Source organism: Gymnodraco acuticeps, unplaced genomic scaffold (assembly GCF_902827175.1).
Source record: "Gymnodraco acuticeps unplaced genomic scaffold, fGymAcu1.1, whole genome shotgun sequence".
NCBI lineage: Eukaryota > Metazoa > Chordata > Actinopteri > Perciformes > Bathydraconidae > Gymnodraco > Gymnodraco acuticeps.
In genome coordinates this window covers 88678-115603 of record NW_022990852.1, presented here as the reverse complement: position 1 = coordinate 115603, position 26926 = coordinate 88678, and the positions used below count along the sequence as shown (strand labels likewise).

At 41.3% G+C, this 26926-nt stretch overlaps 1 protein-coding gene across 1 annotated transcript in view; it reads right to left on the bottom strand.

Moving 5' to 3' along the window:
- Positions 1 to 7661: 7661 nt before the first annotated feature.
- Positions 7662 to 26926, bottom strand: part of faf1 (Fas (TNFRSF6) associated factor 1) — a gene marked incomplete at its 5' end in the record, with an annotated part of 105391 nt that continues 86126 nt past the window's right edge. The window contains 2 exon segments of the mRNA XM_034233163.1: positions 7662 to 8143; positions 19872 to 20087. Of these exon segments, the coding sequence (XP_034089054.1) occupies positions 8060 to 8143; positions 19872 to 20087 (300 nt within the window).

Genomic DNA, 26926 nt, shown 5'->3' with positions numbered 1-26926 from the left:
TAGTGTCTAGTGTCGGCCATCCTAAACTGAATGAACTCGGATAAAATATTGCATTAACACCACATCTGGCGTCACAGAGATCTTCTGTTACTGTCCTTTGTTCTTAGAGGAAGTACAGAAACACGTAACTCTGGATTTGTTTTAATGTTTGAGGTGCAATAAACGACACAGCAGCTTTCTGGCATGATACAACTATTATTTTCTGCCTCGCTCATGAGAGTAACAGCTGGCGAAATTACAGCCTCGCCAACTGATTTCAAATGTGTGCTCTAAAATGATATTTACAAATGACTATTATCATTATTATAAGCAAGACAATAAATGGCAAAGATATGTAGAAAATAAACGTATTTGAGATACGTTCATAACGAACGTAACGTGGGAGAAAATACGTTTCTAGCTAAACGTAATTGAGAATGCAGTTTAGTTCTGTGGGAACGTAATTTTTAGGAGACAGGGTTGACTGATATACACCTGAACATCAGCAGGAGAGGACTCTTTAAAGTAGAGACACTACATACTGATATACACCTGAACATCAGCAGGAGAGGACTCTTTAAAGTAGAGACACTACATACTGATATACACCTGAACATCAGCAGGAGAGGACTCTTTAAAGTAGAGACACTACATACTGATATACACCTGAACATCAGCAGGAGAGGACTCTTTAAAGTAGAGACACTACATACTGATATACACCTGAACATCAGCAGGAGAGGACTCTTTAAAGTAGAGACACTACATACTGATATACACCTGAACATCAGCAGGAGAGGACTCTTTAAAGTAGAGACACTACATACTGATATACACCTGAACATCAGCAGGAGAGGACTCTTTAAAGTAGAGACACTACATACTGATATACACCTGAACATCAGCAGGAGAGGACTCTTTAAAGTAGAGACACTACATACTGATATACACCTGAACATCAGCAGGAGAGGACTCTTTAAAGTAGAGACACTACATACTGATATACACCTGAACATCAGCAGGAGAGGACTCTTTAAAGTAGAGACACTACATTACTGATATACACCTGAACATCAGCAGGAGAGGACTCTTTAAAGTAGAGACACTACATACTGATATACACCTGAACATCAGCAGGAGAGGACTCTTTAAAGTAGAGACACTACATACTGATACAGTATGAACCTGAACATTAGTATATTAGGGCCCTTTTAATAAAGGATTTACTTGACGTAGTGCTTCACAATATGAGGTCCACATATTCTAATCTATCCAAAAAATCAATTACCATTTCTCCCGTGTTAAGTTATCCAATATGTCGAATGAACCCAGTTTCACAACGTACTGTCCCTTCCTCCCCAAACACAGTCATAAACCTGAGGACTTTTCCACAGTTAAACAAAAAATAACTGACTCAGGTATGAGGGAGGAATATCATTATGTCTCAGTGGCGTTTCGGAGCGTATCAGCGTCACCTGGAGCAGAAAGCTGCGTGATACAAACTGAACTCTCACAGTCCAGAGGAGCGGCAGAATGTGCTCCTTCCCCGAGGAACACACACTCTGACAGACAGACGAGCACCTGTCTGTCACTGAGTCCCACCCTCGCCCCCAGCTGCAGGTGTAACACACACACACACACACACACACACACACACACACACACACACACACACACACACACACACACACACACACACACACACACACACACACACACACACACACACACACACACACACACACACACACACACACACACACACACACACACACACACACACACACACACACACACACACACACACACACACACACACACACACACACACACACACACACACACACACACACATCCTGTCTAAGTAACTTTTAAACTGTTCAGTTATAACAAAAATATACATCGCAGGCTTTTTCCCAGTTAGAAATAGCCACGTTGAGATGCAGAAACATTCAGAAACACTTGCTTGAACTACTAACTAAAGTCTTTTACTGAGTTTAAGGAGGGCGATAAGTGGCTTAATGAACATCAGTTAGTCGGAGGGACAGCGGTTCAATCCCCAGAGCCTGTAGACTAGATGTCAAAGTGTCCTTGGCCGAAGACCCCAAACTACTCCTGTAGGCACGTCTACAGTATTATGTAAGTCGCTTTGGATGAAAGTGTAATTCCTCAACACATCAGGAGTATATGAACCAGGTGACCGGCTTTCTCAGCTCAAAGATCAAAAAGGGATATCTGAATATGTTACCTGTCTTTGTGTGTGGATGCTGTTTGATTCCCCTATGATTCCCACAGCCGGGAGAAATCAAGACCACGAGTAAGGAGTAAGGAGTTCTCTGAAAAGGCTGCAAAATGTGCCTCCATACATTTCAAGATGTCAAAGATAAATAAATGCATTAATTAAAATATGCATTGTGCGTACTTAGTGTGTCGATTTAAGTTTTTGCAAAGCTTCAAGACCTTTTTCATGTTTGAGCCACGAAACTGTTTTGTTTTGCCGAATCTTGCTGCACTTAATTACTTCTAGGAACAAATAGCAATAGTACATTTATATATATATATATATTTTGTCACACATCTTTTGACATACTTTGTGTCACAATAATGGTTCAACCTTACAAGTGAAATACCTTTTAATGTCCAGAGAAAGAGCAACAGAAGATCATGAGAATGTGTCCTGCAGCTGTTCCTGTCTGGTCAAACCTGGGGAAGAGTCGACTCATTCCTCACGTGAGAAACATCACGAACACTCACACACACTCACGCTCACTCTCACACACACTCCAGGATACTTGTCTGATAAACTCACTGTACATTACACAAGTAGACCCAGTCAAGTATAATTTGAATTACCACAGACAACTATACATGGTAAAGAACGACCTTTAAAAACATCTTAAGACTTCTACTTTCCAAAATTAAAACACGGGAGAAGTTCACGAGATAATTGTCTATTTCAATTGTCTAAGTCTCATTTGAAACTCAAAAACAGCTTGAACAGCATCCTCATTTAAGACTCTCTTTAAGACAGTTCATTCAGAAGATTTAAACGACGCAGGGACAAATAAAGTCTCTTCTACCAGCAGTACGACCTTGACTCTTGCAATTCAACTCCAAATGTTTCTGGGGAAAAGTTGGTTAATTCGTGGCTAAATATGGAACATTTGCACGTCTATTTAAAGCCTCTGTAGTTGTTTTTTTCCCTCTGACTTATCGATATTCTTAATTCTAAAAACATCCTCCAGTCTCACGAATGATCGGAGTGGCGCAGTTGGCTGTGCGTTGATCATCAGATCAAGGGTGGCGTTGGGGAACTCCGGTTCGAAACCCGCCGGCGCCGCCACTGCGTCAGGCCGTTGTGTCCTTGGGCAAGACACGTCACCCGAAGTTGCTCCTGTGGATACTGTCCACAGCACATGACCGTTACATGTATGATATGTGTGTAATGTGTACTTCCAAAGCGCCTTGATGACTTCGAGGTGTGAAGATGGGCGGAGTGGCGCAGTGAGCTGTGCGTTGATCATAGGATCAAGGGGGCGTTGGGGATCACCAGTACGAAACCCGCTGCGTCTGCAAAGCCGTTGTTTCCTTGGGCAAGACACTTCACCTGAATTTGCTGGGCATTGTCCACAGTAGCCTACATGACCGTTACGTGTATGATATTTGTGTATTTGTAAAGCGCTTTGAGCATCTGGAACATTTTATTATTATCAGCTCTAACTTCCTTTTACATCTTTATTAACGCAGCGGCACGTCTCCTCACCGGCCACAAAAAGCGTGACCACATCACCCCAATTCTGGCCTCCCTACACTGGCTTCCAATTCTGTTCCGAATTGATTTTAAAATCCTTTTATTTGTTTTTAAAGCACTAAATGGGCTCCGGCCTATATAGCTGAACTCCTCCAGCGCTACACCCCAGCCAGAGCCTTAAGGTCTGCTGACCAGCTGCTACTGGTAGTGCCTAAAACCTAAAAACCAGAGGGCACCGAGCCTTCGCGGCGGCTGGCCCTAGGCTCTGGAACACTCTGCCCCTCCATGTGAGGTCGGCCCAGACCCTAGGGGTTTTTAAATCTAAACTAAAAACTCACTTCTTCACCCTGGCCTTCTAATCAGAGCAGAGCACGACTCATGACACTTCCCTGAGTTCGATTTTTATATTTGATGTTGTAATTTATTGTCTTCTGTTTACATCGGTAGGAATGTGTTATTTATTATCTGCATGTGCAGCACTTTGGCCCGACCGAAAATCGTTTTTAAATGTGCTATAGAAATAAAATTTGATTTGATTAAAGTAAATGGATTTGTGACAGCACACGGTTTCAATAATTCAGGATTTTATTTGGAGTTTCTTGCTCTAAAGTATTCTGTGTTTGCCACTCACTAAACTTTGCCACCCTATCAGAGCCGGTGTGATCTCTCCTCACTGAAGGCAGGAAATGAGCTGCTGACATCACCGGGAGTCACGTGGGAATATTTAAACAAACAAAAGGTCTAGAGGGGAACCAAAACGGGATCCTACAGGTTTTGTATTACTGGTTTTATGTTTCAGTATTTGTAAGCAACTGCGACTGAAAGAATATTGCTTTTATTTTTACTTTTTTAAGGTTATTTCATTTTTTTGTGTAGTTATTTTTTTAAAGACGGGGCAGGTCAACTAAGATGTTCTTCTCCCTGCTCCTTTCCACCGTGCGCTATACAAACAATCAACCAGTATAAGTGTACATGTTTTGTTTTAAATAACTGCCATGTGTGGATTAAACAAATAAATAAATACACAAATGTTTCAATCTTTTATTGGACATTTGACTTTAACTTCTGTCTATATATTTATTTGTATTCCTTTTGATTGTACTATCTTTTTGATTGTATTCTAAAATGGAGGAAGTATTCGATTATGATTCAAGCTTAGGCAAGTTAGATTTTCAAGGCTTTTTTAATGCCACTAAAATTAAATATGACACCAATATTACTTGCTGTTTTCCGCCGTTTGTATATGCGAGATGCTTTCGATTAAATATGATATTTTCTCAAAGTTGTAACCAACTGTATGTGATTTAAAAATTCAACATCAGCAAATCCCTTTCCCCCTTTCTTAGTGTTAAGTTCATCTAAACATTTGAAACACTGATTGAGGACATTTTAACACCAATTCCAGCTGTATGTTCAGATAGATTAATTCACAAGACTTTGAAATGCCACTAAACATTTAATTCAAGGTCAAGTTTACAAGCAATTTCCCACCATCCAGATCTGTAAGAGGTGTTTGTTTTTCCTTTTTGACGACGTTACCTTAACCATTTTGAGATGTTTACATGCAAACACCAGTAAAGGCCATATCTTTGGATCAATGTATTCATTCCCTAGGGATTTAAAACATGTTCAAATATCCCCAGGGACCCTGAACAAAGATCTGAATCTTATATCTCATCTTAAAATGGAGGACCTTGGCAGAAATGACATTTGATTGTTATCGAACTTAGATCAAACAGCAGAGGTTCAACATCATTAAGACCAGCGCACATCAATATCATGAGCAGCGTCAAAGAGCTGCCTTGATGATTTACTGAGTCAGACTTTAAAGCAAAAGACTCTCAAAGTGTGTGGAGAAAGATTTTGTTACTAATCAAAAAACCTCAGATTTGATGAAAAGTCAAAACCACTGCGTTCATCCCCCGACACCTGGCAGAGGAATGTCCAAAAGATATTGATTTACAAGTTTGATGGAATCTTCCATCTAATCTGGACCCCCTATCATAAAGATTGTATATGCCCTCCATTAAAAAACAAGTGCATTACTTGAAAAGAAAATACATTAATAAATCGTTTGAACCAGAGGTGGGAAGTAAAAAAGTACATTTACTCAAGTACTGAACTTAAGTAAAATTTTCATTTAATGCTACTTTATACTTCTACTCCACTACAGTTCAGAGGTACATGGTGTACTTCTACTCCACTACATGTATTTAATAGCTTTAGTTACTTCACAGATCTGGATGAATGATGTGAAATATAATCAAGTGTTGAATCAGACTTTAGTTCCACCTGGAGTAAATCCACCAGCTACCCTGCAGTATACAAAGTACTTCAAACTAGCTGCACCTTCACCAGCTTTGAGAACACTTTCATTATCAATCATTATAAAACATATCATATATATTATTCTGAAATGGACCAATCTGCACGACTACTTTTACTGTCGTTACTTTCACTATATTTTGATGAGAATACTTTTCTACTTTCACTTGAGGAACATTTTTGAATGCAGGACTTTTACTGTAACAGAGTATTCCTACACTCTGGTACTTCTACTTTACTCAAGTACAAGACCTGAGTACTTCTACTTTACTCAAGTACAAGACCTGAGTACTTCTACTTTACTCAAGTACAAGATCTGAGTCCTTCTACTTTTACTCAAAAACAAGATCTGAGTACTTCTACTTTTACTCAAGTACAAGATATGAGTACTTCTCCTTTTACTCAAGTACAAGATCTGAGTACTTCTACTTTTACTCAAGTACAAGATCTGAGTACTTCTCCTTTTACTCAAGTACAAGATCTGAGTACTTCTACTTTTACTCAAGTACAAGATCTGAGTACTTCTACTTTTACTCAAGTACAAGATCTGAGTACTTCTCCTTTTACTCAAGTACAAGATCTGAGTACTTCTACTTTTACTCAAGTACAAGATCTGAGTACTTCTACTTTTACTCAAGTACAAGTTCTGAGTACTTCTACTTTTACTCAAGTACAAGATCTGAGTACTTCTACTTTTACTCAAGTACAAGTGCTGAGTACTTCTTCCACCTCTGAACAATTTGAACAGGCAAAGAAAGAACAGGGGTGGGTCAAAAGATTTAAGCTCGAGACGAATTGATGTTCATATTCATATATTTTATATAATGTATATCAAACTAAAACTAATACAGCATCAAACTTAAAAAGGATCAAGAGAAAAAATAAAAGAAGAAAACTGATCAATCCATTGGCCTGCGGTGGATGTCAAACCGGGGACAGGGGGGGGGAGGGGGGAAAGGTTAAGGGAGGAGATACAGGTGGAGATGCAACAGCCCCGAATTCTGCCCGGCAACATCACTTCTCGCCATTTTATTCATTTTTTTTAGAATCCAAACACAAAAAAAAAAACATTTTCTAAAAAAGCAGCCTCGGTGTGTTGGATGTGGAAACAAGGGGAACGAGTTCAATGTTCTTTTTTATTTTGTTTTTTTTTGTTTTGTCCCGTGACAGACAACGATTCTCAGTCTCTCAATGCTGTTATCGTACTGTGTTGTGAGAGGAAACCATGACTCAGCAGTTAGGAACGTGAAGTCGTGATGAGTGTGAGAGGTGTGAGGGTGTGAGAGGGAGAGAGAGAGAGAGAGAGATGGAGAGAGAGAGAGAGAGATGTAGAGAGAGAGAGAGATGGAGGGAGAGAGATGGAGAGAGAGAGGGAGAGAGATGGAGAGAGAGAGATGGAGGGAGAGAGGGAGAGATGGAGAGAGAGAGAGAGATGGAGGGAGGAGAGAGAGAGAGATGGAGGGGAGGAGAGAGATGGAGAGAGATGGAGGGAGAGAGAGAGATGTAGAGAGAGATGTAGAGAGAGAGGGAGAGAGAGATGGAGAGAGAGAGAGAGATGGAGAGAGAGAGAGATGGAGAGAGAGAGGGAGAGAGATGGAGAGAGAGATGGAGAGAGAGAGAGATGGAGAGAGAGAGGGAGAGAGATGGAGAGAGAGAGAGATGGAGGGAGAGAGAGAGAGAGATGGAGAGAGAGAGAGAGATGGAGAGAGATTTTGGGGAGGTGAATGTTTGGCTGTGTGCTTGTGATACTGTCTTTGCTCCTCTGTGCAGCACGAGGCGTTCAGGTGCCACGACCAGGCCGAGCGGGCAGAGAAGCTTACTTGCACTTATGTACGTCTGAGAGGATTGTTGTGTGTGTGTGTTGTTTTGTGTGTGTTGTGTGTGTGTGTGTGTGTGTGTGTGTGTGTGTGTAGGCCCGGACTGGTGGGGCCCATGCTCGGTGACTAGTGTGTGTCAGTCGGTCAGTTCATCAGTCGGTCCTCTCAGCGCTCTGAGGACTCGCTGCTACTCTTTAGCCTCCAGGAAGAGCGTCTCCTGGGGGAACAGCTTGGCCTCCAGCAGGTCTGCACCAGGGTCCAGCTGAGTGATCTGAGGAGGGACCAAGACATATTCATTATTATGATAATAATACAGATTTGCGGTCTCTAATGCCCCTTTCACACCAACGCGTTTTCAGCTCCGGCTCGGAGTTGGAGCCTGGAAAATACCGGTTTTTCCTGTTCACACCGCCTCTTAGCTCCGGAATCCGGTTCACTTCCAGCTCCAAAAAATTGTCGGTCTAGAGGCAAGAGCTTTGGAGCTAAGAGGTGGCGTCGCTTACGTCTCTCTTACGCTGAGCGGGTTGAAGTAGATGCTGAAGACCACAAAGAAGTCTTGCATTTCGCATGTGATGTTTGTAAAGTTCAAAGTAAAGTCGTCCCTTGTAAAGTCGTCCGATGCCTTCCATTTCGTTTCGTAAGAGGATAACCAAAGCGAACAGCGCTTCAATACAATCGGCCATTGTTGTTGTTGTCGATGTGAGGGATTTCCGCGCGGTTTGGATTTTATGAAGCAGGCACGTAAACGGTGACGTCATGACGCAGCAGCGGCAGCTCTGGGCGGTGTGAACAGAGCGGGAGCAGCAAAGGGAAACCGGAGCTGAACCAGAAAAGCTCGGAGCTAGAAAGGGAAAAGCGCTGGTGTGAAAGCCGCAAAAGTGCGAAGAAACCAATTTGGCAAATGATAGTAACAAAGTCAGAGGTGTTAGCAGCATGTGTACTTGAATGACATACATGATTCTAAGGTCAAATAAGAAAGAAAATAAATACAATAAAATAATCAAAAAGTTAGGTAAATAAGATTTAAAAATAATATTAAATACAATAAATAAATAAATAATAATTATGAAACAAAATAGCGCACATATTTTCTATATAGTATGTCCATTTTATTTATATGTATAGTAAGTCTTTATATTTGAAACACACACTTTATCTTTAATTTTATCAGCACCACGTCACTATTATTTATTTATATGTACAATTTTAGCAAGTTTTTATATGGTCCTGTTCCTGTAAGCCAGTACAACAACATTTCGTTTTAATAGTACACTCTGTGTCTTGTTGAAATGACAATAAAGTATGTCTAAGTCTAAACACAATAAATGATAATTCTAAAATAATTATCAAACTAAATAAAAGGGGGAAAAAAAGTTGCAAAAATAATTAAGAATCTGAAATCTAATTATTTCAATTAACTGATTAATCATTCAATCAAAACAATATTAGAGAAAATGGCCATCAAAACTTCCCATATCCCAAATTATAATCTTCAAATTCATTCATTTATGTAAAGTCATCTTTGAAATCATTGTATAACTTTTTCAACAATTTAAAATACACACATTTGAGGAGACGGTACGAGCAAATGTGTGGGTGTTTAAAAACAACAAGAAAAACACTCATTTAATTTGTCGGTACTTTCCAGCCAATGGACTAATCCAGCCAATGGACTAATCCAGCCAATGGACTAATCCATCCGCTGTTTTCTCGCTTCTTAACGCCTCGCATGTTCTGGCCTTCCACACTGAGCTGCTTTTTCAAACACCATGATGAGAGAATGGAACAAAAAGGCTCCGCAAAATAGAAACACAACAAAACCCACCGTTATACTCTGCAGGGTAATGCCGCACCGTTAAGTAGGTTTTCAAATCTCCAGTTTAACTCTGTATTAGTTTGGACAAGGCCTGAGTCCTTCTACATCAGTGATCGTCTCACCATGTATGCACTGACTGGAGAACAGTGTTACTGCTGAGTTCACTGTGTGTTTGTAAGAGAGTGTGTATTATTCTAACACCATGTTTAAAAAGAGTCTGGGCAGTAATCTGAGCAGCGAGAGCCTCGTTTCCCTGAGAGGGCCGTCGCGTTTGTTTTCTTAAAGAGAGGGCTCCAATCCAGAACAAACTGATGAAGGCTACAGGACAGAGAGACTGTGTGTGTGTGTGTGTGTGTGTGTGTGTGTGTGTGTGTGTGTGTGTGTGTATATATCTTGTCTTTCCCTCAACATAAGTCAGTAAAAAAGTCCTTCAAATCCCTTCAATTTGAGCATTAAGGAGTTTTGGTCAAGTTTGGTTTATGAGAAATGCTGTGTGTGTGTGTGTGTGTGTGTGTGTGTGTGTGTGTGTGTGTGTGTGTGTGTGGAGATTGAGAGGTGCGTTTTTGATGGCTAATAATGACTCATTTCAGCCGTGCCAAAGGTCAAACAGGAAGGTATCTGATGGTGTCGAGCAGAGAAACATTTACCTGCGCTGCATGACAGCCATTGTGTAGAAGCGGAGGAATAATGCAGCGCCACCCACCTCGGAGCTGATGGAGTTACTGCAGGATGACCTGTGTTTTTCTCTTAGCTTATGTGAGCTAATCACTGGAGGGGTTGTGTTACAGCGGGCCAATCTAACACCTGGGCTGAAGGGGCGAGGTGCTGTGACACCGAGATGTGTTCAGGGCTTATCTGATGACTGCAGCCCTCTGATTAGGCTCCTATTCTAACCTCACAGCGCGATAATTAACCCGCTGCCTGTACCTGAAGGTCGGGGGGGGGGGGGGGGGGGGTGCTAAAGGTCGACCTCACAACAAGTGGAGAGATCGGACTATTGTAGGGGGTGAGATGTGACCATGAAATGAACCACAACTTCACCGACAGTCAATCCTGCAAACAAAATGTCCTACTGGTCTTTGAAAGTGTCGTAACAATTCAGTGTTCTAAGTGCAAATCCAGGTGGCGTGTGAGTGAGAATATTAAAGCATTACTAAGAGAAGTACAAGAAAAGGTCTGTTGGTGGTTATAAACAGGGTGACTACTTAAAATAAGAGTTTTTTTACTTTTAAATGCCTCTCAGAAATACATTTAAGACTAACTCTTTAGTGTTTTAAAGATTTCTCAGATAGTTTGGGGGTTTCAGGTAGAAAAATGTATATATATTTTCCTTTTTTATGTGGTTTTAAAGAATGGTTTAAGATATGTTAACTCATTACACACTGTAGCTTATGTGCATATGACTTCTTGAATTAATTAAGTCGATATTTGTAGATGAAATAACTCTTAAGACTTATTAAGGATCAGCGGGAACCCTGAAGGAAAATGTGAAGAGGCATATCTAATCTGAACATAAAATAACAAAACCAGCTCTATGCAGAAATCCAACACAAATCTAACTCGTCTTTGCTGACTCCTAAAGAAGATTTAAAGAGATCGGGGACGCACCATTTGGAGAAATAACTAAATGCGATTGTTTTTGACCGATATGGCAATTAACGTCAAGCAGGAATTGATGAGGAACCCTCATTATCATTGAAAAACATGTTAAAATGTGTGACATTTTCAAGAGGATCTGCACCAAACAAGTCTGTACAATACTATTTGTACACCAGCTCCACAATACTTCAATACAAATTGTATTTTAACACATATTTGATTAACTGTAGATGCAGCCCTACTCTTGTCTGTACTCAAACATCTCTAACTAGGAATAGAGAGTGTAGACGTTGTTGTGCATTCACTTGCTCATGGTGTGCTCACGAGCTTTAAGTCTTAATGTGGAAACAAGGCGGATGCTACAAAGAAGTTGTGTAGTATCTTAAAGGTCCAAAGGTCCCATGGCCATTTCTACTGATCATAATTCCATTGCTGACGTCTACTAGAAGAAATGTATATTGTTCAATGTTCCAAACTCACATTGGTTTCTCACAGCATCTCTGTATAGTCTGTGTATTCACTCTCTGTCCTAAACGGCTTGTTGGCTCCCTCCCTGTGAGCCCAGTGGCCGTCTGCGAGACAGCGAGACACAGCGAAACCCAGCCCGAACACACACACACCCGCAGCCTGGCTGGGAGTTTGTGTGTGTGCCCAGGTTGAGTTCCTCGGTGTCTCGCCGACCCCACACCAGTGAGCCAGCTCACAGTGTCCCGACGATGGGTGTGTGTGTGTGTGTGAGGAAGTCCGCTGATTGGTCCAAATGGAACGGCTTGTTTTTTCGGGTATAGTGACGTAACGGCTCCGCGGATTGGTCCAAAAGAACCAATCCGCGGAGCCGTTACGTCACTATACCCAAGAAGTAAACAATGGAAATGTCCAACGAGGCGTTCTGGGGCAGCAGACAGGTCTTCTCTGTGTTAAAGTTTTACTCGCTACAGGGTGTACTTTGAGGGTTTGTGACTCTGCAGACTGTTCACATGCAGAACAACCTTCATAACAACAAGGGGACGGGTGATAACCGGAAAAGCATGGCATGGGACCTTTAAAGAGTAGTATTGTATTATTTAGCCAAGAGCACTCAAACAACAATTAAAAGCCGTTTCCTAGTTGTTACGACTTGAGGGGATGTTCTCTAATATTTGAACAGTCAGAAACGCATATTTCCAATTATTTCCAAACCACTTTAACGCAGCAGGGTAAGAGTTAGATCACCTTATGTCTTTAAAAAAACTGTTTTTAAATGTTTACTGTCTCCGTGATTCAGATCCATTTCCACTCATAGTTTTTTGTAATTATGCTGATATTTTGAACCACATATAATCATATCAACATTATCCCTCCTTTGCCAAAGATGACCGGATGTTGGCTACTATACAAACTGTTATTTGAGAACAAGAGCATTGATATGATAAAACACTCAAAATGATCATAACATCAGAGTTAAAAATGGTGTTCGAGGGAAAAAGGGTGAAAACAGAAAGGCAAGTAAATTAGGCGAAGGTGAGGAAGACGTATCGGCACCAGACAACCCCTCCATCTCCCATGGGTGTTTGGAAATGTCACCCCATGTGCCCGTCGGCGCTCTTTGACTCCGTGTCTTTCATCTCCTTGTCCTCATCTCCTTGTCCTCATCTCAACGTGTCATTTAGACTTGACTTTTCAGCGGGGTCCCAGGGAGGGAGCGACACGTCGCCTCGTCAGCCGCCTCGCAGCACAGCGGGGCGGCAAGATGCCACGAAGAGAGCTGCAATGGTGTGTGTGTGTGTCTTTATGAGGAGTGTGTGTTTGCTGCAAACATATTCCATCCCAACGGCGGGGAAACAGGGATGCTGCGTTCCTTTTTTTCCCACCTCGGGAGCAAATGGCTGCCATGCTAATGAACCCGACAGGCTGTTGTGACACCACAGCATCAGGTAGGAGTAAATGAGGCTTTGAGGGTGGAGCAGGTGTGTGTGTGTGTACTGCGGTCTACATATAAGTGTGTGTGTGAATTCTGGGATGAGTTTGTGCACCAGGGAGAGCCGACGGGAGCAGAGCAGCATCTGACTCTGAAAAAGAAAAGTAGGGAAACAAGATGCCACACTGACACAGGAGACGGGCGCCATCGGTGATTGTTTACATTGTTATCCAATTAACAGAGCATAAGCATGGAGGCATCTGTCAACAAACAAAGCTGTTGTTTTCCTCCGCTCTGCCTAAGCCATTTCCTCTCCTCCTGTGCTCATGCATACATACTAAACGTACATACATGCATACAAAACGTACACACAAACCCAAGTACATGCATACATAAATACATGTATACTGACATTTATTTCCTATTCGATTTCTGTTACTACTGTTGATATGTATATATTTACAGTTTAGTTTTAGCTATATTGTGTTTTTAACTTAAAAAAAGTATATCTTAATCTACTAAAATGTACATACATGAAAACATTTGTATTATTACATATATACATATCAACAGTGTGACTATAAATATGTATATGTACTGTTATTAATGTTCATTTTCTGTTATATCATGTTTTTAACTGATGCCAATCTAATCTACTCAAATGTACGTACATATATACAAATGTATATATATATACATATCTTGCATTACATATATGTATTTATATTTCTACTGTTGTATATGTATATTACCGTTTGTGTTTATTTTTTAACTTGTAATCAATGCCTTGTAAAATAAGTATATCTAATCTACTACAATATTTGACATACATACACACTTACGTACATAAATACATATATTTATTGTGTTTATATTTCTACTGTTTGTATACAATATGTACTGTTAATGTTCATTTTGTATTATGTTATATTTTTAACTCATGTGCCTCTTAAAAATACACGTTATTATATTTCTACTGATGTACATAACCCATATTTGTTATTCAATTATGTTTTAAATAAAGTACATTTATTGTAATCGAATGATAACAAAGTTAAATACAAGACAGTCACAACGTAGCACTTGTACTTAATGTAACCTTGGTTAAATTAAATCAATCATTGAGTTTAATTGGGGACAGACTGTTGTTTAAAAATATGACTAATCTGAGCGTTTTCCAGGCAAAAAATACACAAATTAATTGAGGAGGGATTATAAAATATCTGGAGGCTCAGCGTTAAAAAGCCTAATTTTAAAACTGGAACCAATTAAAAGACAGATGGTGCTTCTCTGCAATCTTTGATATTTTGTCTTTAATTTCCTATGGCATCAAATAAAGTGTATTTGGCTTATTTTAAAACAGCAGATTTCAACGGTTAAAAAATAAATAATAGCACTTAACGTGAAGTTTAAAATAAATACCATAACTGTTGATTCATATGAATAAAACTCACTGATAACAGAGGAGCGACGCTCAGGCGAGAAGGAAAATAAACACAGGCCCTCAAGATGTCCGACTCCAACATAATCAAATGTGCAGCTGAAATAACGCATTTTTAATGAAGCCATTACAGGCCCGACTATGTTAATTAAAACCAAATAACTTGTCTGTTTTTAAACTAGTGTTGTCAAGTGTTTATTTGGCCAATTACAAAAGCAGTGGGGGATCATTATCTGCTGCCAGGAGCGCTGACAGCACGTAGCGCCGGGGCGTGAACAGAAAGAACAGAAAGCCCAACGCGGCACTTCAAAGGAGGAAAAAAGCACCGAACAAACCAGGCGGGGGGGGGGGAACTAAAAAACTAGGAACGGGAGAGACGAGAAGACGACATAGCGAGGAAAATACGAGAACATACAGACAGCATGCTTGAAAAATGTTTTTAAAAGGGTGGGGTTTTTTTTTTTTTACGAGAGAAAGGGAGTTGAGAAGGCACACGGAGAAAGATACAAAGGCTGGAGAGCAAAACAAAAGTATAATTGAGGGGGGGGGAGTAAGAAAGGAAAGAGGAGGGAAAAGGGAGACAGAGGGAGGGAAAGCTGGAAGGAGAAGGATGAAAGTGAGGAGGGGGCGGAGCTCCTCAGGGTACGACTCGGCTTTTAAACACTAAAGATTCCCTCTGGACGTGTTTTAGGAAATGCAGAAAATACTCATTGCTTTGAAAAGAGTCACCCATATTTTTAAGAATCTTAAAATGCACCATAATCACAATCTATGCATTTGCCAAATAATTAAACTCCCAGATAACACATAAGATCTCCAATGTTAGTTTATACAACTTTTCTTAGTTAAATGCCCTCTTTCAAATCCTACTTTCGGCCGTGACTTGTGCGAAACATTTCTGGTTGGGACCACAAAGACTTCTTTGATCTGATTGACTAAATAACCTCTGAAAAACTGTTAAATGCTACATTTAATGTTGAGAATCCATCACTTAATTCCTGGCTAACCATTGAGATCACCACGCAATAACACCAAGACAGCATTGATGACATTTCACTTGTTAGACGCCAAAGTGACTTACATACTCAATACTGTGGACAATCCCCACAGGAGTAATTAGGGGTGAAGTGACAACGACATGCTGACTGCAGTGGGGTTTGAACCTGTGACCCCCTGATCCCAACACCAACGCACTAGTCCACTGCGCCACACGCCTCCCTATTGCATTAATATGCATCTTCTTAATAAGTTGCTCTGTAATTAAGTTAAAAACAGGGATTTATTTGCTTCTATCGCCGTGATTTCAGATCACGCCTCATGCTCACCACACATCTATTTTCCATTTCCATACATCGATTTCCATTCGATTTGATTGCGGTTGTTGCAGAAATTGAACGGCAGTTAACGATTGCATTGAAAAAGGAACACTGAATAGAAAAGGTGGTTTGTCCGACATACCTTATAGTATAATTATATGAACAAATGTTATTCAGAAACACAATCTGCAGGACCCCCGTTTGAGAAACACTGTCCTATTTCCCTGAAAAGCCCCTTCTCATCATGTGGCTTTGTGTTATGGGTAGAGAATATTATAAAACTTAAAAATAAACCTCCGCAGCTCTTCCTGTGAGTACGATTCCTTCGTGATAGCGGGACAAGAAAAACAAAACACTCCAGATGTCAAATCTATTTCAGAACGACGCAGAGCTTCTCTGTTTATTTGTCCTGCATCTCAGGTTGTGTCTAAGAACCATTCCCCGGCAGAGCTGGAGGAAGGGTTAAGAGAAGGAGAAATGGGGTACAGTATCACAGTGGGGGAAATAGCTTTCACAGATTTACCGGCAGTCTAAACATGTGCATGCCGGAAGAAGAAGAAGAGCTTTAACGCTGGTTTGTGCTCAACAAGTATCAAAGGAAGAAGGAAGGGAATTCCTGAATGGAAAGCTGAAAACTGAAACACTAAAAGTCTCCCCCTCCTTCCTCAAACTCGCTGACAGTCATAGAAACGGAGGAAGGGTTAGCTCCCTGAGCACGGCTAAGCCTTGTACAAATGATGCCAGTGTAAGGCCTGCTGTAGTGCTGAAGAGATAAGCCACTGATACCAAATGTTGGGGGAGAGACTGAGTCCAAAAATTGGAGACTAATAGCCACTTATCGGCTAAAAACTAAATCATGAATCAAAGATTTAATCTGGCTCTGGTGTTTGGTTGAAAACGTTGATTTGCAAATTGGGAATAAGAGACTTTCTGATTGACAATACGGCGCTTTTCCTCGGACGATAATGTCGTTATCGGCAAACATAACTTGTAGATTCTCTAAACGAAGCAAAAGAAAGAGTGACACTGCACAAAGCTGCTGAAAACGGGAGAAAGGGAAAGAAGGTTTTACAAATGCAATAGTGGTGGATCCTCTACCCTGTGATCCTGGCAGAGCAACAGTGAGAGCGTCTGGATGGGCTGGAGGCTTTCTCTGCTGCCTCTCATTTAATTACAACACAGAGCTGCAGGATTAGAGCGGGGCCTGTGTTCACAGCCTCACACTGGCACTGCCTCTCTCCTCTCTCCCCCCAAAGCTCTCGCCTTTCTGTTTCTGGAATTATCTCCTGTCTTTTTCTTTTTTAATATCTTCCCCACTTGTCTTCTCTATCCTTTTTCTCTTTCCGACTGTTTCTCTGATGAAATCTTTTCTTTGTTTAAGCTCCGTTCTCTTTTCCCGACGAGTTCTGCAGTCGCCATCCTCTCCTCGCTGCTCGCCCCCCTCTAATCCTCCCATCCTGTTTTTGCCGGAATTTCATCTGCGATGCAGACACGTCTTTATCTCTGTCTCAAACACATGTTTACTCTTGATTATAAAGAGACAACTGTGAATCCTTTAAGTGACAAAGTTGTGAGCGGGGCATGTGTTTGCTTGAAAATATTTGTGCATGTGTTGAAGTGTGTGATTGTGACGAAATGAAGAGTGTGAGCTACGCGTTAATGTGTGTGTTAGTTTTCGAGGTGTTTGTGCCCCGGCGGTCTCTGCAGACTACGATGGCACACTGCCTGGGCAAGCCCACACACACACACACACACACACACACACACACACACACACACACACACACACACACACACACACACACACACACACACACACACACACACACACACACACACACACACACACACACACACACACACACACACACACACACACACACACACACACACACACACACACACACACACACACACACACACACACACACCACACACACACCACACACACACACACACACACACACACACACACACACACACACACACACACACACACACACACACACACACACACACACACACACACACACACACACACACACACACACACACACACACACACACACACACACACACACACACACACACACACACACACACACACTCCTCTCTTGATTGTGTTTCCAGCAGCACGGCTAATTAAACTGGTAGTTAAAGCGGCGCTCATTAGCTCGCTAGCACAAAAAGCGGCCACAGAGAATACCACTGTTAGTGCTGACAACTGTATCCTAACACACTCATACTGTATTCACAATGGACCCATGCTAATTAATATTCAGTGGACAAAACGTGTGCGCAGGTGGAGGATAAACAGCCGGCTTATCTCGCTCCATCACAGGTACGAGCAAACAAAAGCATCGACACATGAGGCAGCGCGCAAACAAGGGAAATGATTAAAAGGCAAGAAGAAGAAGAAACTAAATGACACACAATAGATGGTCCTAACTTTTGTCCCTGCTGCTCTACACCCGCAGACAAAAGCCAATTACAGCTGTGGATGACTCCAGCAGAGCCGAGGACACTTCGTCACCTGCTGATACTCTGCTGCAGTGAAGATCAATTTAGCACTTGTTTGTGAGGGCAGTTATGAAAGAGAGAACTTGGATAACAGGATGATTAACTTACCTGATAGAGAGAGAGATAGATAGATAGATGGATAGATAGATAGATGGATAGAGAGATAGATAGATAGAGAGATAGAGAGAGAGAGATAGATAGATAGATAGATAGATAGAGAGAGATAGAGAGAGATAGATAGATAGATGGATAGAGAGAGAGATGGATAGATGGATAGATAGAGAGATGGATGGATAGATAGAGAGAGATAGATAGATAGATAGAGAGAGATGGATAGATAGATGGATAGATAGATGGATGGATAGATGGATAGAGAGAGATAGATAGAGAGATAGAGAGAGAGAGAGAGAGAGAGAGATGGATAGATGGATAGAGAGAGAGAGAGATGGATAGATAGATAGATAGATGGATGGATAGATGGATAGAGAGAGATAGATAGATAGATAGATAGAGAGAGAGAGAGAGAGAGATGGATAGATGGATAGAGAGAGAGAGAGATGGATAGATAGATAGAGAGAGAGATGGATAGATAGATAGAGAGATAGATAGATGGATAGATAGATGGATGGATAGATGGATAGAGAGAGATAGATAGAGAGATAGAGAGAGAGAGAGAGAGAGATGGATAGATAGATAGATAGATAGAGAGAGATGGATAGATAGATAGAGAGATAGATGGATAGATAGAGAGATAGAGAGAGAGATGGATGGATAGATAGATAGATAGATAGATAGAGAGAGATGGATAGATAGATAGAGAGATAGATGGATAGATAGAGAGATAGAGAGAGAGAGAGAGAGAGAGAGATAGATAGATACTTTATCGATCTCATTTTGGGACATGATTGTGTTACAGAAGCAGCAGTGTGTTCAGACATTAAAATACAAATACTTCAAAAGTGGAATAGAGAAATAGAGGGTTCATTATTTGTACATTTGCTGGCTTATCTAATAGACTTTATCCACCAAAATTAGGACATATATTCAGTTTTTTTACATGAAAAAGGCTTATTAAAAAAAGACAATAAACTCTCTTCCCAAAACCAGCAGATGGGTTTGCCTTTAAGTTCTTTTTAAGTGTCCCTCCAACGTCACGCACGAGTCAGAAGGGTTAGTAAACATAGAACATGTTACAGTGGTTACTAACTTTTTAACCGGTTACCTTGGCGACACACTTTACCTCACATGTAAATGTAATACCTTGGAAAATGCCCTTTAGTACTTTTTAAGACCCTGTTATGACAATAAAACCTTTGAATCTTGAATCTTTCCCATTAAAGACAAAAGCTTGATGCTAGTATGTTTTTGTGAGGCGTAGCTAAGTAGAAAGCCAGGTTGACGACGACTTACATTTTTACGTGGGAAGGTGGTGAGGAGCTTGAACTCTTCGAAGGGGAATCCCTTGGAGGCCACGAAGTCGAAGAGGACCTGAAGCTTGCAGCTGCTCAGGAAGCGCCGCTCCAGGAACTCTCCGCTGGGCGTGCGGATCCTCAGTTTGCTGATCTGCTCGGCTGAATCCTCGTCGGGCTCTACCGGTAGGGAGTGCTCCAAGGACAAGCGGATCGCCTGCGAGAAAGGGTGGAGAACATCCAGGGTTTTGGTCAGAACAGCACATCAACAACTATTAACACCTCATAATGACCAGACAAATGACTTCCTGGTTTGGAGAGGACAGAAAGAAGATAGCAATCATGAGTTCCTTTTGTAAACACAATGGAGAGGGGGTTTTAAAGGTCCCCTATCATACTGTTTCTCATCAATATATCACAGGTCTCAGATATATACAGAACCTGTCTCTGATTGGCTGAAACACCAAACAGATCATTGCAGCATTACCCATAATCCCCTCTGTTTCAGCCCTGTTTCCAAAGTGCTGATTCTCTGTCTGTTACTTTAGATGAAAATAAGGAGCCCCTCCCCACGCCCCTCTGAGAGAGATTTGGTTACAAAGAACTCAATGGTGCTCTAGGAGGAGATTCAGGTGATAAGGGGGGGGGGGGTTACCTTGGTTGCTGATTGGCTAATGGTTACACAAGACAACACATCGTGATGACATCATCAAGTGGCAAAAATCTGGTCAGCTCATTTTCAGACAGGTTTTTATAGAAATGGATCAAAAAGAGAGAGAATCTTTGTTCCTGAAACTTTCAGAGTCTCTTTCCACAGAGGGGACACATGTTGATGTAGAAGAGACATGAAGAAGAGGGGACACATGTTGATGTAGAAGAGACATGAAGAAGAGGGGACACATGTTGATGTAGAAGAGACATGAAGAAGAGGGGACACATGTTGATGTAGAAGAGACATGAAGAAGAGGGGACACATGGTGATGTAGAAGAGACATGGAGAAGAGGGGACATATGTTGATGTAGAAGAGACATGAAGAAGAGGGGACACATGTTGATGTAGAAGAGACATGAGGAAGAGGGGACACATGTTGATGTAGAAGAGACATGAAGAAGAGGGGACACATGTTGATGTAGAAGAGACATGAAGAAGAGGGGACACATGTTGATGTAGAAGAGACATGAGGAAGAGGGGACACATGTTGATGTAGAAGAGACATGAAGAAGAGGGGACACATGTTGATGTAGAAGAGACATGAAGAAGAGGGGACACATGTTGATGTAGAAGAGACATGAAGAAGAGGGGACACATGTTGATGTAGAAGAGACATGAAGAAGAGGGGACACATGTTGATGTAGAAGAGACATGAGGAAGAGGGGACACATGTTGATGTAGAAGAGACATGAAGAAGAGGGGACACATGTTGATGTAGAAGAGACATGAAGAAGAGGGGACACATGTTGATGTAGAAGAGACATGAAGAAGAGGGGACACATGTTGATGTAGAAGAGACATGAGGAAGAGGGGACACATGTTGATGTAGAAGAGACATGAAGAAGAGGGGACGCATGTTGATGTAGAAGAGACATGGAGAAGAGGGGACACATGTTGAAGTAGAAGAGACATGGAGAAGAGGGGACACATGTTGATGTAGAAGAGACATGAAGAAGAGGGGACACATGTTGATGTAGAAGAGACATGGAGAAGAGGGGACACATGTTGATGTAGAAGAGACATGAGGAAGAGGGGACACATGTTGATGTAGAAGAGACATGAAGAAGAGGGGACACATGTTGATGTAGAAGAGACATGAAGAAGAGGGGACACATGTTGATGTAGAAGAGACATGAGGAAGAGGGGACACATGTTGATGTAGAAGAGACATGAAGAAGAGGGGACACATGTTGATGTAGAAGAGACATGGAGAAGAGGGGACACATGTTGATGTAGAAGAGACATGAAGAAGAGGGGACACATGTTGATGTAGAAGAGACATGAAGAAGAGGGGACACATGTTGATGTAGAAGAGACATGAAGAAGAGGATTTTGCAGAATAGGTCCCCTTTAAAGAAGGCCTTTTACATGTTTGCAGTGTGTTGTGGGTTTGTGTGCATGTAAATGGTCTGAAAAGAAGGATTTTCAATAGAGGCACAACATAGAAATATGAGTTGCAATTACAAGCCGAGGACTTTTAGGAGTATTGCAGTTTGTCCACACTTCCTGATGCACACACGAGTCCATATATACTAAATGAAATAAATGGACAAACATGAAGAATAAGCAACCACATTGTCTAGCTTCTTTTTAAGTGAGTCAGTGTCTTGAGTGAAGGCAGAGGTGTTTGCATGCAGCTGCTGGTTGCATGCAGCTGTCAGAACTGGTTTTGTAATCCCAAGCTAATTAGCATTACAAAGTCTCTGTTTATGTTTTAATAATACAAATTGTTTTGACAGAAGTCTGCTTGCTTTGTGACAGGGAGCAGAACATTGAATTGAATGTGATATTCCTTTCCTTACACACTTAATGTATATAATATCCTGATTTATATTTTGTTTACTGTAAATTGGTATTTCAACATGTACATTTTCCACTTTGTGAATACTTCTATTTTGAGATATGTACATTTTTGAATTGTTTACTTCTACTCTTTTAATTTCTCTTGTGTGCAATGCCTTGTCTTGTATCCTGCTGCAACGCAAACATTTCCCAAATTGGGATCAATAAAGTACTTCTTATCTTAACTCAAATAAAACCCAGTCATTTCCTGAACAATTAAATGAGTAGGTAACCTGTGAACAGGGAGAACAAAAGGCAGCTTATTCTGAATGAGCTTGTCTATATGATTGAACATTTTAAAAGACACATTTTAGACAAGCGTATTGAATAAGCGCATGAGAGGAAGGAAGCTAAGGGTCATATACAACGTCCTCTGCAATACAAGAAGAAATGACATTAAAAAACATTCATTTCTGCGCTTTCTCTCTGTTTATAATACATTTGAACCTCAACAGTAACACTGGCATTGATGGAGATGACGACACTCTACGCAAACACTTATGTTTCTCTCAGTCTGACTGCAGAACTGTTGCTCACATTAATTAAAGGACCTTCTTGTCCTGAGCATGTTATTGAATTAGTTTCCCTGCGTCTCACCCGGCTCCCTGTAGCCTGCTGTAGTGAGGAAGGTTGCCAAGTAGCATGAGGAGAAGCGCCAAGTGATTTCATGGAGCTTCATTTAGGGAAATCTGAGACCGGGTCTGTTGAATATAGCCGTATCTAACACACTGTATTGTGGTTTCATTATGACTGATATAGCAACTGTGATTTGATTTGTGATGTTAGAGGGAATGAGTATTTTTGAAAGATCATCATTGAAGATATTTAAAATGATGATGGTGGGATTTTTTTAAGACGATCTGTACCAAACTTTAATAAGGCTTTTAGTTGTTTTCATTTACTTGTAGTGTGTTATATAGGATGTCTGCAGGTAAACATGTTACAGTAGAGGCTCAAAATACAAATAAGTACATGGAAATTAGCATATAGAGTGCCGCAGTGACGCGTCCTAAAACCCGGAAGTAAGTTAGCATTTTACCACTTCCGGTTCCTTCGATAAAAAGCAATCTCTCCAGAGGGTTCTGGAAACTATCTGAAATAAGGTCTGTGGTTGAGACACATTGAAGAGACGGATCACGTTTTGTTCTAGGACATTAAATCATCAGCAGTGACCCCACTGGTGATTTCTGAAGAGTTGACGTGTCTGAAAAACGATGGTTGTTACCAAGTGGCTGAATAGGACTACAGAAGTCGTGGAGGCCGTTTTACGTCATTACGTCGAACACGTGAACACTCCTCTAAGTTAGTTAGCCCTGTTCTGCTTGAAAGCAAGTCCCTGCCTCCTGCAGACTGTTCAAACAAACGCTTCAACTCGTTCCATTTAGAGTCTGTGTGTTTGAATATGGATCTTAAGTCGGCGTGACGTTGAAGCAGCGACCCTGCTGAAGTTCCTTTATAGCATAACGTTAGCATTTTGCTTCTGGCGACTAGATTTATGATTCGAAAATTATAAAAGTAGGTGGAGATTATCCGACTGAACAAAACGTGATCAGTCTCTTCAATGCGTCTCAACCACAGACCTTATTTCCAGCTATTTTCCAAAACCCTATGGAGAAATTGCATTGCGTTTTTGACGAAGGAACTGGAAGGAGTTTACTTCCGGGTTTTAGGACGCGTCACTGCGGCGCTCTATAGAGGCCTCTTTAAGGTCCATAATACCATTTGTAGGTCAGGACTTGGAATAAAAATAACATATCGTGATTATTTTTGACTGATTTGCAATTTTGATATGATTCCAAATGATAGGAATGCATTATAATTCTCATCTTTTAAAAATACATTCAAACAATTATGGTGTGACCCAAAGATATTGAAGTGACTGTTATTTTGTATATATTGATTGTTGTGCTTTTATGTATGTCTTAATGTGTGCATACGTATAAATGTGTCTGTTGATTGTGTATATATAGGATATACATATAGTTGTATATATATTTGTATTTTTGTGTTCAGGATTGTGGGAAACGCTATTTCGATCTCTCTATCTGTACACACAAACTGAAAGATTGAGAATAAAGTGGACTTTGACTGATATGTACCAAACATGTTTTTTTTGTTGAGTCTGTAAAACACTTTGTAGGCAGGGAAAACCCTACTGCCCCATAAAACTTCATTCAGATATTTCCAGCTACTTAATATGAAATGGAATCTGGTTATTGCACTAGTCCAACACTAGCTCATATTGTGACTTTGATGCACTTTTGATAAATGAAACCTCCCTTATAAGAGCTGATATCTAACACAATGCATTTGGTGATACTGTCTTACAGCACAAAGACAACCATCAACTGTCGTCTTCCTCAGTGAAGCTAATCAGTCCTCCTGCGTGTTTCAGCCTCTCCCTGGAGCCTCCTCTCTCCTCCCTCCTCCCCCCGGCTTGTTGTTCCTGTTTGGCCAGCCGGGGAGCATATGCTGTGACAACACGCCCCGGCTTTATTTACACACCATAATGCAATTATATTTCATAAGAGTGTACAACAGTAGCTCATTAGCAGCTTCTGGTGTTGCGGTGGGCCGGGCAGCGCGTGCCGCTCCACCGTCAGCTCCCTCAGGTACTAGAGCTGATGCTGACTGAGCTAAAGGGCCCCCCGGGACACACACACAGATAATAGACAGGAGTGTGTGTGTGGTGGTAGTGAGTTATAGCGTCCCTAAAGAAACCACAGGACACACGTCAGGTCGAGCCTCGGCTCCACACAAATAATCAGAAGCATCTCTCCGTCCGTTTATCTGCCTGCAGCGCCGCTAACCACAGAGAGCAAACAGACGACAGGTGGGGGGGGGGGGGGGGGGGGGAGAGGTGCACCTGACAGCAGCACAACTGTATGCTAAGGCCCTCTGAGGAAGGTAAATAGTAATGTCAACCTACCCCCCCCCATCCACTCCCCAATTCAGCAGCTCCTACTTTCATCTCACTGTTCTTTGCACAAAGGCACAAAATCTCAGAGAAAGCGTTCCCACCGCCGTCTGCTCCCCGGGGGCTACCAATGTTTTTGTTGTGTCTGCAGTTTCCGTCAAATACAGAACAAGGTTACTACCTCACAGGACTCAACGGAAAACTGTAAACAAGAAAAAGTAGAATTCAACTTTAGAGGTAAAAACAGGGTGTACACCATGCACTGTTAACTGCTGAGTTCGAAGGGGGAGTTGCATTTTTTGCGGTGATATTCGTTATCTAATTCGAGGCATATTATGTTGATAGTATGTTAATTGTAGAATTATGAGACCATCTCCATTAAGATTGTTTCCCTACAAACCTTACTTTTAAATGCATTTCAGTCTGCCTCCAGTTTGCATTCTCCCTTTCACAATAAAAAACCTGCATTACTTCCTACAAGGGATCATTTAATAAGAAGCTAACAGTCGCTATGCTGATCTAGCAGTTTGTCGTTATACAGGGTATATGCAGGAATCCTGCAGTTAAATGTAAGACCTTTTAACAGTGATGCAAACACAGGTATGGTGAAAAAAGAGAGAACTATTCGAAGCAGAAAAAAAACAGCGTAATATACCATCTGACAAAGGCCATGCTTCAATTAACTGGCTATTCTTTATAATATACTCAGATCAAAAGGAGACAGAGATGTTAAGTTATAAATCAAGGGGTTTTATTATTATTTACAGCAGGGGTGAGGAACCTTTTTCCTTTCAATTTTTACAACATCCTCCGAGGGTCGTACAAATGATTGAACTCAACCTCTGCTTAAAAAAACTAAAATCACAGACCATTCATTTGGCCTTCCTGTTTTTCATTTAGTCTCTAATGTCTCATTAATAACTATAATGATCATATCAAGGTGTGCCTTAACCTCACTGAGCTGAGGTTATTTGAGCCTCTCAGGAGAGAGCTCTCTTCCACCTGGTTGTAGAAAAGCTCTTTAAATTCGTTAGCATAGCTAGCTAACCAGATGCTAATAACAACAGATCGCCACTGTGCTTACAACTAAAGACACAGCCACCACGCAAACACTGCGGCATGTGTACGGCTCCTTATGGGTACTGCAATATTTGAAGAGCTGGAGCGGCGTTCCGGTGCTCTCCGTCAGCACTCTAGTGACTAGAGTCTAGTCTACACTCCGATTCTCTCTCTAGTTTAGCATACTCAGCCCGACTCAGCCTGGTTGTTCCTGGCCCTGGTAGCTCGCTTTAAGCGTGCCGAGCCGTGCGGGGCCCGTTTTTGGTTGCGTTTCCACTTGGCCTAGTTTTGGCCCAGGGCTACTTTTTCACCTTTTTTCTGGCCCGACTAAATCGTGGTTCTAGGGCCAGGAACAACCAGGCTGAGTCGGGCTGAGTATGCTAAACTAGAGAGAGAATCGCTGGCAAGGCGGCTACAACTACAACAAGATGAACATATTTGACCGTGATTTAATTGTAATACACGTTTCAAAATGATGCCGAAGTAACAACATACTGATACCGGTTAGTAAAAACCATGAATTAAT